Here is a 13950-nt window from a genome sequence, read left to right as displayed (position 1 = left end):
ATCGCAACGCCAAGACGAAATTTTGAAATCGGAAATAAAGCAGATGTTAGATCTGAAAATAATTGAAATGGGACAATCAGACTATACATCACCAATGCTGTTAGTAGAGGCACCGGGAAAAGCCTCAAGACTTTGAATTGATTACCACAAATTAAATAGTGTAATTAAAACTGAGTACTTCCCCTTGCCAAATTTAGAAGAGCGAGTAGAAAGAGTCTTCGCCGCAAAATTTATTACGGTACTAGATCTAGCGAAGGGCTACTGGCAAATTCCAATGACGAAGAACGCAAGTCGGTTAGCAGCGTTCGTAACTAATTTCGGGACGTATCTCCCTCTAAGAATGCCATTTGGATTGGTGAATGCGCCATATTTTTTTAGTAAGATGATGGCTGAGATATTAGGGAATTGTGAGAAGTATGCAGTACCTTACTTAGACGATATTGCGATTTATTCCGAAACATGGGAAGAACACTTGAAACATGTTGTCGAGGTTCTTAAAAGAATAGGAGCGACAAATCTAACCGTGAAACCATCAAAATGTCAGCTAGCACAGAGCCGGACGAAATAGTTAGGACATATGGTAGGAGATGGCGTTCGAACACCAGCCGAAGCAAAAATCAAAGCAGTGATAGATTTTCCTAATCCCAAAACAAAAACTCAGATACGAACTTTCCTTGGGCTAGCGGGTTATTACGCACACTATGTGGAAACATTTGCTGTCATAGCCGCACCTTTAACCAACGCATTAAAAGGTAGGATGACGAAAGAGCAGATTAGATGGACGCCCGAATGCGAACAAGCATTCCAAGAATTAAAAATGAATTTGACAAAAAAAAAACCGTTTTGCATGCCCCTGACTATACAAAAAAATTTATAGTCCAAACTGATGCGTCGGATGTAGGGATGGGAGTTGTAATGTTTCAATTAGATTCCGAAGGCAAGGAACATCCTATTTTATATCAAAGTAAGAAATTTTCAGACGCGGAAAAGAAATATAGCACTATTGAAAAAGAGTGTGCTAGTATAGTATACGCCATAAAGAAGCTTAAATTTTACTTGGATGGCCAGAACTTCACTATTGTCACGGACCACAATCCGTTAGTTTGGCTAAAAACCAATGCGGGTAACAACCCTAGATTGATGAGATGGTCATTGGCTTTACAACCATACAACTATACTATCACACATAAACCGGGAAGTAAGCACCAGAATGCTGATGGTTTGAGCCGCTGTGACCTTTAAAAAAAGGAAAATCTAGTGATAAATTTTAATGTGTAAGCGGTATTTTAATGTGTAAATAGTGTTTTAATGTAAATTGTTTTTTAAATGTATTTGTATTATATAATTGCCTCTAAGAAGGGATAGTTGGTTCCACGACCCGGTAGAGACTTTCGTCCAAGACTGGACAAAAGTCCCCTTTCAAAGGGGGGGGGGAGAGTTGTAATGATTCAGCTTCTTCACTGGGTGACCACTGTGACATTCCTTTTTCCCACACTCGATAATTTACATTCCGGGCCATTCTTCATCAACGAAACTCCCACAATGTTAAGTGCCTCCAGATTGCCAAATGGAAGACCCTCCTTTTAAGTACGGTCGTCTGGCCAATTAGTGCTAATCCAGATAAGGAACCACACGTGCGTTTCCCAGGGAAATAAATCGTGTCTTCGAAAGGCGAGAGTGTCAAACACTCCAGATGTCCTTCATTTTTCTCATTGTGGAGGGTGGATCATCAATGGACATTTCCCACGGGCGACCAGAGACGATTCAGGTTGTTCTGAACGGTGATTGGGTAACAGGGAGTGGACAGGAAAGGTGGAGTCTGAGAGAAAGATAAAAGGGGAGATTTTTCGGAAGAAGAGGAGAGGAGCTTGGTATGAAGTGGACTTCTGAGAAAAAATCAACCCGAAGGAAATTCGGTGGATTGCTAGAGCTAACCCTGCAGTAGCATGAGACGCCAACCGCCTGTTAGCTGTTCTTGTGAAGGCGTTTTCTCCAAATTTGTTCGAGGAACTATTATTGTTTAAATTTCGTGCTATAAATAGCATCATTCATTTAACCTAGACCAGAAAGAGTTTTTTTATGTAATAAAGCTGTAAATAAAGAATTTGATCATAACACTACCTGTTATTGGATCGAGACTTTACACTCGGCATCTCTCCCCTTGTTGATTCCTTTATTTAAGATTGTATTTTTTGTATGTTTCTGGTGAGAGATGTCGATTCATAGATCGAACGAGGTGTCCGTGCTCGGGAACTGGCACTGCGCTCCCGGCATGGGTCGACATCTCTCCCCTTGTTGATTCCTTTATTAAAAAAGGTTTTTTCGTATATTTCAGATGGTAGATATAGATTGGAAGAGGTGGTCGTGTTTGGTAAATGGTACTGTCGCTGGGAATACATGCGACAGTTTTTCTTATTTTTTTTAACTGTATTTTATGTATGTTTCCGGTCAGAGATGTCGATGCATAGATCGAACGAGGTGTCCGTGCTCGGAAAATGGCACTGCGCGTTCGGCAAGGGTCGACATCTCTCCCCTTGTTGATTCCTTTATTAAAAAAAGTTTTTTCGTATATTTCAGATGGTAGATATAGATTGGAAGAGGTGGTCGTGTTTGGTAAATGATACTGTCGCTGGGAATACATGCGACAGTTTTTCTTGTTTCTTTTTTTTAACTGTAATTTATGTATGTTTCTGTTGAGACATGTCGATGCATAGATCGAACGAGGTGTCCGTGCTCGGGAACTGGCACTGCGCGTTCGGCATGGGTCGGCATCTCTCCCCTTGTTGATTCCTTTATTTAAGATTGTATTTTATGTATGTTTCTGTTGAGAGATGTCGATGCATAGATCGAACGAGGTGTCCGTGATCGCGAACTGGCACTGCGCTCTCGGCATGGGTCGGCATCTCTCCCCTTCTTTCTTCCTTTATTTAAGATTGTATTTTATGTATGTTTCTAGTGAGAGATGTCGATGCATAGATCGAACGAGGTGTCCGTGCTCGGGAACTGGCACTCGGCATGGGTCGACATCTCTCCCCTAATTGATTCTTTTATTTAAAAATGTTTTTTCGTATATTTCAGATGGTAGATATGGATTGGAACAGATGGTCGTGTTTGGTAAATGGTACTGTCGCTGAGAATACATGCGACAGTTCTTCTTGTTTTTTTTAACTGTATTTTATGTATGTTTCTGGTGAGAGATGTCGATGCATAGATCGAACGAGGTGTCCGTGCTCGGGAACTGGCGCTGTGCGCTCGGCATGTGTCGGCATCTCTCGCCTTGTTGATTCCTTTATTTAAGATTGTATTTTATGTATGTTTCCCCTGAGAGATGCCGATGCATAGATCGAACGAGGTGTCCGTGCTCGGGAACTGGCACTGCACGCTCGGCATGGGTCGACATCTCTCCCCTAATTGATTTCTTTATTTAAAAATGTTTTTTCGTATATTTCAGATGGTAGATATGGATTGGAACAGATGGTCGTGTTTGGTAAATGGTACTGTCGCTGGGAATACATGCGACAGTTTTTCTTGTTTCTTTTTTTAACTATATTTTATCTATGTTTCTGGTGAGAGATGTCGATGCATAGATCGAACGAGGTGTCCGGGATCGGGAACTGGCACTGCGCGCTCGGCATGGGTCGGCATCTCTCCCCTTCTTTATTCCTTTATTTAAGATTGTATTTTATGTATGTTTCCCGTGAGAGATGTCGATGCGTAGATCGAACGAGGTGTCTGTGCTCGGGAACTGGCACTGCGCGCTCGGCATGGGTCGGCATCTCTCCCCTTGTTGATTCCTTTATTTAAGATTGTATTTTATGAATTTTCTGCTGAGAGATGCCGATTTATAGATCGAACGAGGTGTCCGTGCTCGGAAATTGGCACTGCGCGTTCGGCATGGGTCGGAATCTCTCCCCTTGTTGATTCTTTTATTTAAGATTTATTTTATGAATTTTCTGCTGAGAGATGTCGATGCGTAGATCGAACGAGGTATTTTATGTATGTTTCCCCTGAGAGATGCCGATGCATAGATCGAACGAGGTGTCCGTACTCGGGAACTGGCACTGCGCGCTCGGCATGGGTCGACATCTCTCCCCTAATTTATTTTTTTATTTAAAAATGTTTTTTCGTATATTTCAGATGGTAAATATAGATTGGAAGAGGTGGTCGTGTTTGGTAAATGGTACTGTCGCTGGGAATACATGCGACAGTTTTTCTTGTTTCTTTTTTATCTGTATTTTATGTATGTTTCTGGTGAGAGATGTCGACGCATAGATCGAACGAGGTGTCCGTACTCGGGAACTGGCACTGCGCGCTCGGCATGGTTCGGCATCTCTCCCCTTGTTGATTCCTTTATTTAAGATTGTATTTTATGTATGTTTCTGGTAAGAGATGTCGATGCATAGATCGAACGAGGTGTCCGTGCTCGAGAACTGGCACTGCGCGCTCGGCATGGGTCGACATCTCGCCCCTTGTTGATTCCTTTATTTCAAAATGTTTTTTCGTATATTTCAGATGGTAGATATAGATTGGAAGAGGTGGTCGTGTTTAGTAAATAGTACTTTCGCTGGGAATACATGCGAAAGTTTTTCTTGTTACTTTTTTTAACTGTATTTTATGTATGTTTCTTTTGAGAGATGTCGATGCATAGATCGAACGAGGTGTCCGTGATCGGGAACTAGCACTGCGCGCTCGGCTTGGGTAGGCATCTCTCCCCTTGTTGATTCCCTTATTTAAGACTGTATTTTATGTATGTTTCTGGTGAGAGATGTCGATGCATAGATCGAACGAGGTGTCCGTGCTCGGGAACTGGCACTGCGCGCTCGGCATGAGTCGACATCTCTCCCCTAATTTATTCTTTTATTTAAAAATGTTTTTTCGTATATTTAAGATGGTAGATATAGATTGGAAGAGGTGGTCGTGTTTGGTAAATGGTACTGTCGCTGGGAATACATGCGACCGGTTTTGTTGTTTCTTTTTTTAACTATATTTTATGTATGTTTCTGGTTAGAGATGTCGATGCATAGATCGAACGAGGTGTCCGTGCTCGGGAACTGGCACTGCGCGTTTGGCATGGGTCGACATCTCTCCAATTATTGATTCCTTTATTTAAAAATGTTTTTTCGTATATTTCAGATGGTAGATATAGATTGGAAGAGGTGGTCGTGTTTTTAAATGGTACTGTCGCTGGGAATACATGCGGCAGTTTTTGTTGATTCTTTTTTTAACTGTATTTTATGTATGTTTCAGGTGAGAGATGTCGATGAATAGATCGAACGAGGTGTCCGTGCTCGGGAACTAGCACTGCGCGTTTGGCATGGGTCGGCATCTCTCCCCTTGTTGATTCCTTTATTTAAGATTATATTTTATGTAGGTTTCTTGTGAGAGATGTCGATGCATAGATCGAACGAGGTGTCCGTGCTCGGGAACTCTCACTGCGCGCTCGGCATGGGTCGACATCTCTCCCATTGTTGATTCCTTTATTTAAAAATGTTTTTTCGTATATTTCAGATGGTAGATATAGATTGGAAGAGTTGGTCGTGTTTGGTAAATGGTACTATCGCTGGGAATACATGCGACCGGTTTTGTTGTTTCATTTTTTAACTATATTTTATGTATGTTTCTGGTTAGAGATGTCGATGCATAGATCGAACGAGGTGTCCGTGCTCGGGAACTGGCACTGCGCGCTCGGCATGGGTCAACATCTCTCCCCTTGTTGTTTCCTTTATTTAAGATTGTATTTTTTGTATGTTTCTGGTGAGAAATGTCGATGCATAGACCGAACGAGGTGTCCGTGCTCGGGAAATGGCACTGCGCGTTCGGCATGGGTCGGCATCTCTCCCCTTGTTGATTCCTTTATTTAAGATTATATTTTATGTATGTTTCTGGTTAGAGATGTCGATCCATAGATCGAACGAGGTGTCCGTGCTCGGGAACTGGCACTGCGCGCTCGGCATTAGTCGACATCTCTCCCCTAATTTATTCTTTTATTTAAAAATGTTTTTTCGTATATTTCAGATGGTAGATATGGATTGGAAGAGGTGGTGGTGTTTGGTAAATGGTACTGTCCCTGGGAATACATGCGACAGTTTTTCTTGTTACTTTTTTTAACTGTATATTATGTATGTTTCTGGTGAGAGATGTCGATGCATAGATCGAACGAGGTGTCCGTACTCGGGAACTGGCACTGCGCTCTCGGCATGGGTCGACATCTCTCCCATTGTTGATTCTTTTATTTAAAAATGTTTTTTCGTATATTTCAGATGGTAGATATAGATTGGAAGAGGTGGTCGTGTTTGGTAAATGGTACTGTCGCTGGGAATACATGCGACCGGTTTTGTTGTTTCTTTTTTTAACTATATTATATGTATGTTTCTGGTTAGAGATGTCGATGCATAGATCGAACGAGGTGTCCGTGATCGGGAACTAGCACTGCGCGCTCGGCTTGGGTAGGCATCTCTCCCCTTGTTGATTCCCTTATTTAAGACTGTATTTTATGTATGTTTCTGGTGAGAGATGTCGATGCATAGATCGAACGAGGTGTCCGTGCTCGGAAACTGGCACTGCGCGTTCGGCATGGGTCGGCATCTCTCCCCTTGTTGATTCCTTTATTGAAGATTGTATTTTTTGTAGGTTTCTGGTGAGAGATGTCGATGCATAGATCGAGCGAGGTGTCCGTACTCGGGAACTGTCACTGCGCGCTCGGCATGGGTCGACATCTCGCCCCTTGTTGATTCCTTTATTTAAAAATGTTTTTTTGTATACTTCAGATGGTAGATATAGATTGGAAGAGGTGGTCGTGTTTGGTAAATGGTACTGTCGCTGGGAATACATGCGACAATTTTTGTTGATTCTTTTTTTAATTGTATTTTATGTATGTTTCAGGTGAGAGATGTCAATGAATAGATCGAACGAGGTGTCCGTGCTCGGGAACTGGCACTGCGCGTTCGGCATGGGTCGGCATCTCTCCCATTGTTGATTCCTTTATTTAAAAATGTTTTTTCGTATATTTCAGATGGTAGGTATAGATTGGAAGAGTTGGTCGTGTTTGGTAAATGGTACTGTCGCTGGGAATACATGCGACAGTTTTTCTTGTTTCTTTTTTTAACTGTATATTATGTATGTTTCTGGTGAGAGATGTCGATGCATAGATCGAACGAGGTGTCCGTATTCGGGAACTGGCACTGCGCGTTCGGCATGGGTCGGCATCTCTCCCCTTGTTGATTCCTTTATTTAAGATTATAATTTATGTAGGTTTCTTCTGAGAGATTTCGATGCATAGATCGAACGAGGTGTCCGTGCTCTTGAACTGGCATTGCGCGCTCGGCATGGGTCGACATCTCTTCCCTAATTTATTCTTTTATTTAAAAATGTTTTTTCGTATATTTCAGATAGTAGATATAGATTGGAAGAGGTGGTCGTGTTTGGTAAATGGTACTGTCGCTGGGAATACATGCGACCGGCTTTGTTTTCTTCTTTTAACTATATTTTATGTATGTTTCTGGTTAGAGATGTCGATGCATAGATCGAACGAGGTGTCCGTGCTCGGGAACTGGCACTGCGCGTTCGGCATGGGTCGGCATCTCTCCCCTTGTTGATTCCTTTATTTAAGATTGTATTTTATGTATTTTCTGCTAAGAGATGTCGATGCATAGATCGAACGAGGTGTCCGTGCTCGGGAACTGGCACTGCGCGCTCGGCATGGGTCGACATCTCGCCCCTTGTTGATTCCTTTATTTAAAAATGTTTTTTTGTATAATTCAGATGGTAGATATAGATTGGAAGAGGTGGTCGTTTTTTTTAAATGTTACTGTCGCTCGGAATACATGCGACAATTTTTCTTGTTTCTTTTTTTAACTGTATTTTATGTATGTTTCTGGTGAGGGATGTCGATGCATAGATCGAACGAGGTGTCCGTATTCGGGAACTGGCACTGCGCGTTCGGCATGGGTCGGCATCTCTCCCCTTGTTGATTCCTTTATTTAAGATTATATTTTATGTAGGTTTCTTGTGAGAGATGTCGATGCATAGATCGAACGAGGTGTCCGTGCTCTTGAACTGGCACTGCGCGCTCGGCATGGGTCGACATCTCTTCCCTAATTTATTCTTTTATTTAAAAATGTTTTTTCGTATATTTCAGAAGGTAGATATAGATTGGAAGAGGTGGTCGTGTTTGGTAAATGGTACTGTCGCTGGGAATACATGCGACAGTTTTTCTTGTTTCTTTTTTTCACTGTATTTTATGTATGTTTCTGGTGAGAGATGTCGATGCATAGATCGAACGAGGTGTTCGTGATCGGGAACTGGCACTGCGCGCTCGGCATGGGTCGGCATCTCTCCCCTTTTTGATTCCTTTATTTAAGATTGTATTTTATGTATGTTTCTGGTGAGAGATGTCGATGCATAGATCGAACGAGGTGTCTGTGCTCGGGAACTGGCACTGCGCGCTCGGCATGGGTCGACATCTCTCTCCTAATTGATTTCTTTATTTAAAAAGGTTTTTTCGTATATTTCAGATGGTATATATAGATTGGAAGAGGTGGTCGTTTTTTTTTAAATGTTACTGTCGCTGGGAATACATGCGACAATTTTTCTTGTTTCTTTTTTTAACTGTATTTTATGTATGTTTCTGGTGAGAGATGTCGATGCATAGATCGAACGAGGTGTTCGTGATCGGGAACTGGCACTGTGCGCTCGGCATGGGTCGGCATCTCTCCCCTTGTTGATTCCTTTATTTAAGATTGTATTTTTTGTATGTTTCTGGTGAGAAATGTCTATGCATAGACCGAACGAGGTGTCCGTGCTCGGGAACTGGCACTGCGCGCTCGGCATGGGTCGGAATCTCTCCCCTTGTTGATTCCTTTTTTTAAGATTGTATTTTATGTATTTTCTGCTAAGAGATGTCGATGCATAGATCGAACGAGGTGTCCGTGCTCGGGAACTGGCACTGCGCGCTCGGCATGGGTCGACATCTCTCTCCTTGTTGATTCCTTTATTTAAGAATGTTTTTTCGTATATTTCAGATGGTAGATATAGATTGGAAGAGGTGGTCGTGTTTGGTAAATGGTACTGTCGCTGGGAATACATGCGACAGTTTTTCTTGTTTCTTTTTTTAACTGTATATTATGTATGTTTCTGGTGAGGGATGTCGATGCATAGATCGAACGAGGTGTCCGTATTCGGGAACTGGCACTGCGCGCTCGGCATGGGTCGACATCTCGCCCCTTGTTGATTCGTTTATTTAAAAATGTTTTTTTGTATAATTCAGATGGTAGATATAGATTGGAAGAGGTGGTCGTTTTTTTTTAAATGTTACTGTCGCTGGGAATACATGCGACAATTTTTCTTGTTTCTTTTTTTAACTGTATTTTATGTATGTTTCTGGTGAGGGATGTCGATGCATAGATCGAACGAGGTGTCCGTATTCGGGAACTGGCACTGCGCGTTCGGCATGGGTCGGCATCTCTTCCCTTGTTGATTCCTTTATTTAAGATTATATTTTATGTAGGTTTCTTGTGACAGATGTCGATGCATAGATCGAACGAGGTGTCCGTGCTCGGGAACTGGCACTGCGCGTTCGGCATATGTCGGCATCTCACCCCTTGTTGATTCCTTTATTTAAGATTATATTTTATGTAAGTTTCTTGTGAGAGATGTCGATGCATAGATCGAACGAGGTGTCCGTGCTCGGGAACTGGCACTCCGCGCTCGGCATGGGTCGACATCTCGCCCCTTGTTGATTCGTTTATTTAAAAATGTTTTTTTGTATAATTCAGATGGTAGATATAGATTGGAAGAGGTGGTCGTTTTTTTTTAAATGTTACTGTCGCTGGGAATACATGCGACAATTTTTCTTGTTTCTTTTTTTAACTGTATTTTATGTATGTTTCTGGTGAGGGATGTCTATGCATAGACCGAACGAGGTGTCCGTGCTCGGGAACTGGCACTGCGCGCTCGGCATGGGTCGGAATCTCTCCCCTTGTTGATTCCTTTTTTTAAGATTGTATTTTATGTATTTTCTGCTAAGAGATGTCGATGCATAGATCGAACGAGGTGTCCGTGCTCGGGAACTGGCAATGCGCGCTCGGCATGGGTCGACATCTCTCCCCTTGTTGATTCCTTTATTTAAAAATGTTTTTTCGTATATTTCAAATGGTAGATATAGATTGGAAGAGGTGGTCGTGTTTGGTAAATGGTACTGTCGCTGGGAATACATGCGACAATTTTTGTTGATTCTTTTTTTAATTGTATTTTATGTATGTTTCAGGTGAGAGATGTCGATGCATAGATCGAACGAGGTGTCCAACTCGGGAACTGTCACTGCGCGCTCGGCATGGGTCGACATCTCGCCCCTTGTTGATTCCTTTATTTAAAAATGTTTTTTTTGTATAATTCAGATGGTAGATATAGATTGGAAGAGGTGGTCGTTTTTTTTTAAATGTTACTGTCGCTGGGAATACATGCGACAATTTTTCTTGTTTCTTTTTTTAACTGTATTTTATGTATGTTTCTGGTGAGGGATGTCGATGCATAGATCGAACGAGGTGTCCGTATTCGGGAACTGGCACTGCGCGTTCGGCATGGGTCGGCATCTCTCCCCTTGTTGATTCCTTTATTTAAGAATGTTTTTTCGTATATTTCAGATGGTATATATAGATTGGAAGAGGTGGTCGTTTTTTTTTTAAATGTTACTGTTGCTGGGAATACATGCGACAATTTTTCTTGTTTCTTTTTTTAACTGTATTTTATGTATGTTTCTGGTGAGAGATGTCGATTCATAGACCGAACGGGGTGTCCGTGCTCGGGAACTGGCACTGCGCGCTCGGCATGGGTCAACATCTCTCCCCTTGTTGATTCCTTTATTTAAGATTGTATTTTTTGTATGTTTCAGATGGTAGATATAGATTGGAAGAGGTGGTCGTGTTTGGTAAATGGTACTGTCGCTGGGAATACATGCGACAGTTTTTCTTGTTTCTTTTTTTAACTGTATATTATGTATGTTTCTGGTGAGAAATGTCGATGCATAGATCGAACGAGGTGTCCGTACTCGGGAACTGTCTTTGCGCGCTCGGCATGGGTCGACATCTCGCCCCTTCTTGATTCCTTTATTTAAATTTTTTTTTTTTGTATAATTCAGATGGTAGATATAGATTGGAAGAGGTGTTCGTTTTTTTTTAAATGTTACTGTCGCTGGGAATACATGCGACAATTTTTCTTGTTTCTTTTTTTAACTGTATTTTATGTATGTTTCTGGTGAGGGATGTCGATGCATAGATCGAACGAGGTGTCCGTATTCGGGAACTGGCACTGCGCGTTCGGCATGGGTCGGCATCTCTCCCCTTGTTGATTCCTTTATTTAAGATTATATTTTATGTATGTTTCTGGTGAGATATGTCGATGCATAGATCGAACGAGGTGTCGGTGCTCGGGAACTGGCACTCCGCGCTCGGCATGGGTCGACATCTCTCTCCTTGTTGATTCCTTTATTTAAGAATGTTTTTTCGTATATTTCAGATGGTATATATAGATTGGAAGAGGTGGTCGTTTTTTTTTAAATGTTACTGTCGCTGGGAATACATGCGACAATTTTTCTTGTTTCTTTTTTTAACTGTATTTTATGTATGTTTCTGGTGAGAGATGTCGATTCATAGATCGAACGAGGTGTCCGTATTCGGGAACTGGCACTGCGCGTTCGGCATGGGTCAACATCACTCCCCTTGTTTATTCCTTTATTTAAGATTGTATTTTATGTATGTTTCTGGTGAGAGATGTCGATGCATAGATCGAACGAGGTGTCCGTGCTCGGGAACTGGCACTGCGCGTTCGGCATGGGTCGGCATCTCTCCCATTGTTGATTCCTTTATTTAAAAATGTTTTTTCGTATATTTCAGATGGTAGATATAGATTGGAAGAGTTGGTCGTGTTTGGTAAATGGTACTGTCGCTGGGAATACATGCGACCGGTTTTGTTGTTTCTTTTTTTAACTATATTTTATTTATGTTTCTGGTTAGAGATGTCGATGCATAGATCGAACGAGGTGTCCGTGCTCGGGAACTGGCACTGCGCGCTCGGCATGGGTCGACATCTCTCTCCTTGTTGATTACTTTATTTAAGAATGTTTTTTCGTATATTTCAGATGGTAGATATAGATTGGAAGAGGTGGTCGTGTTTGGTAAATGGTACTGTCGCTGGGAATACATGCGACAGTTTTTCTTGTTTCTTTTTTTCACTGTATATTATGTATGTTTCTGGTGAGAGATGTCGATGCATAGATCGAACGAGGTGTTCGTGATCGGGAACTGGCACTGCGCGCTCGGCATGGGTCGGCATCTCTCCCCTTTTTGATTCCTTTATTTAAGATTGTATTTTATGTATGTTTCTGGTGAGAGATGTCGATGCATAGATAGAACGAGGTGTCCGTGCTCGGGAACTGGCACTGCGCGCTCGGCATGGGTCGGCATCTCTCTCCTAATTGATTTCTTTATTTAAAAATGTTTTTTCGTATATTTCAGATGGTATATATAGATTGGAAGAGGTGGTCGTTTTTTTTAAAATGTTACTGTCGCTGGGAATACATGCGACAATTTTTCTTGTTTCTTTTTTTAACTGTATTTTATGTATGTTTCTGGTGAGAGATGTCGATTCATAGACCGAACGAGGTGTCCGTGCTCGGGAACTGGCACTGCGCGCTCGGCACGGGTCAACATCTCTCTCCTTGTTCATTCCTTTATTTAAGATTGTATTTTTTGTATGTTTCTGGTGAGAAATGTCTATGCATAGACCGAACGAGGTGTCCGTGCTCGGGAACTGGCACTGCACGCTCGGCATGGGTCGACATCTCTCCCCTCGTTGATTCCTTTATTTAAAAATGTTTTTTCGTATATTTCAGATGGTAGATATAGATTGGAAGAGTTGGTCGTGTTTGGTAAATGGTACTGTCACTGGGAATACATGCGACCGGTTTTGTTGTTTCTTTTTTCAACTATATTTTATGTATGTTTCTGGTGAGGGATGTCGATGCATAGATCGAACGAGGTGTCCGTATTCGGGAACTGGCACTGCGCGTTCAGCATGGGTCAACATCTCTCCCCTTGTTGATTCCTTTATTTAAAAATGTTTTTTTGTATATTTCAGATGGTAGATATAGATTGGAAGAGGTGGTCGTGTTTGGTAAATGGTACTGTCGCTGGGAATACATGCGACCGGTTTTGTTGTTTCTTTTTTTAACTATATTTTATTTATGTTTCTGGTTAGAGATGTCGATGCATAGATCGAACGAGGTGTCCGTGCTCGGGAACTGGCACTGCGCGCTCGGCATGGGTCGACATCTCTCCCATTGTTGATTCCTTTATTTAAAAATGTTTTTTCGTATATTTCAGATGGTAGATATAGATTGGAAGAGGTGGTCGTGTTTGGTAAATGGTACTGTCGCTGGGAATACATGCGACAGTTTTTCTTGTTTCTTTTTTTAACTATATATTATGTAAGTTTCTGGTGAGAGATGTCGATGCATAGATCGAACGAGGTGTCCGTACTCGGGAACTGTCACTGCGCGCTCGGCATGGGTCGACATCTCGCCCCTTGTTGATTCCTTTATTTAAAAATGTTTTTTTGTATAATTCAGATGGTAGATATAGATTGGAAGAGGTGGTCGTTTTTTTTTAAATGGTACTGTCGCTGGGAATACATGCGACAATTTTTCTTGTTTCTTTTTTTAACTGTATTTTATGTATGTTTCTGGTGAGAGATGTCGATGCATAGATCGAACAAGGTGTCCGTACTCGGGAACTGTCACTGCGCGCTCGGCATGGGTCGACATCTCTTCCCTAATTTATTCTTTTATTTAAAAATGTTTTTTCGTATATTTCAGATAGTAGATATAGATTGGAAGAGGTGGTCGTGTTTGGTAAATGGTACTGTCGCTGGGAATACATGCGACCGGCTTTGTTTTCT

The 13950-nt window shown here is 41.8% G+C and overlaps 1 protein-coding gene across 1 annotated transcript; it reads left to right on the top strand.

Moving 5' to 3' along the window:
* Positions 1 to 577: 577 nt before the first annotated feature.
* Positions 578 to 6886, top strand: LOC129971286 (uncharacterized). Its single transcript, XM_056084905.1, has 6 exons — positions 578 to 752; positions 878 to 964; positions 3079 to 3114; positions 3452 to 3487; positions 6016 to 6058; positions 6883 to 6886. The coding sequence occupies exons 1-6, from the start codon at positions 578 to 580 to the stop codon at positions 6884 to 6886; spliced, it is 381 nt and encodes a 126-aa protein (XP_055940880.1).
* Positions 6887 to 13950: the final 7064 nt, after the last annotated feature.

Source organism: Argiope bruennichi, chromosome 6 (assembly GCF_947563725.1).
Source record: "Argiope bruennichi chromosome 6, qqArgBrue1.1, whole genome shotgun sequence".
In the NCBI taxonomy this organism is placed as follows: Eukaryota; Metazoa; Arthropoda; class Arachnida; order Araneae; family Araneidae; genus Argiope; species Argiope bruennichi.
This window is presented reverse-complemented; position numbering and strand designations above follow the sequence as displayed.

Excerpts from the sequence above, each read along its gene's own strand:
- LOC129971286 (XM_056084905.1), top strand. The coding sequence starts at position 578 with ATGGTAGGAGATGGCGTTCGAACACCAGCCGAAGCAAAAATCAAAGCA. Across the intron at positions 965-3,078 it reads ACATCCTATTTTATATCAAA|ATGGTAGATATGGATTGGAA; the intron begins GTAAGAAATTTT and ends CGTATATTTCAG. Across the intron at positions 3,115-3,451 it reads GGAACAGATGGTCGTGTTTG|ATGGTAGATATGGATTGGAA; the intron begins GTAAATGGTACT and ends CGTATATTTCAG.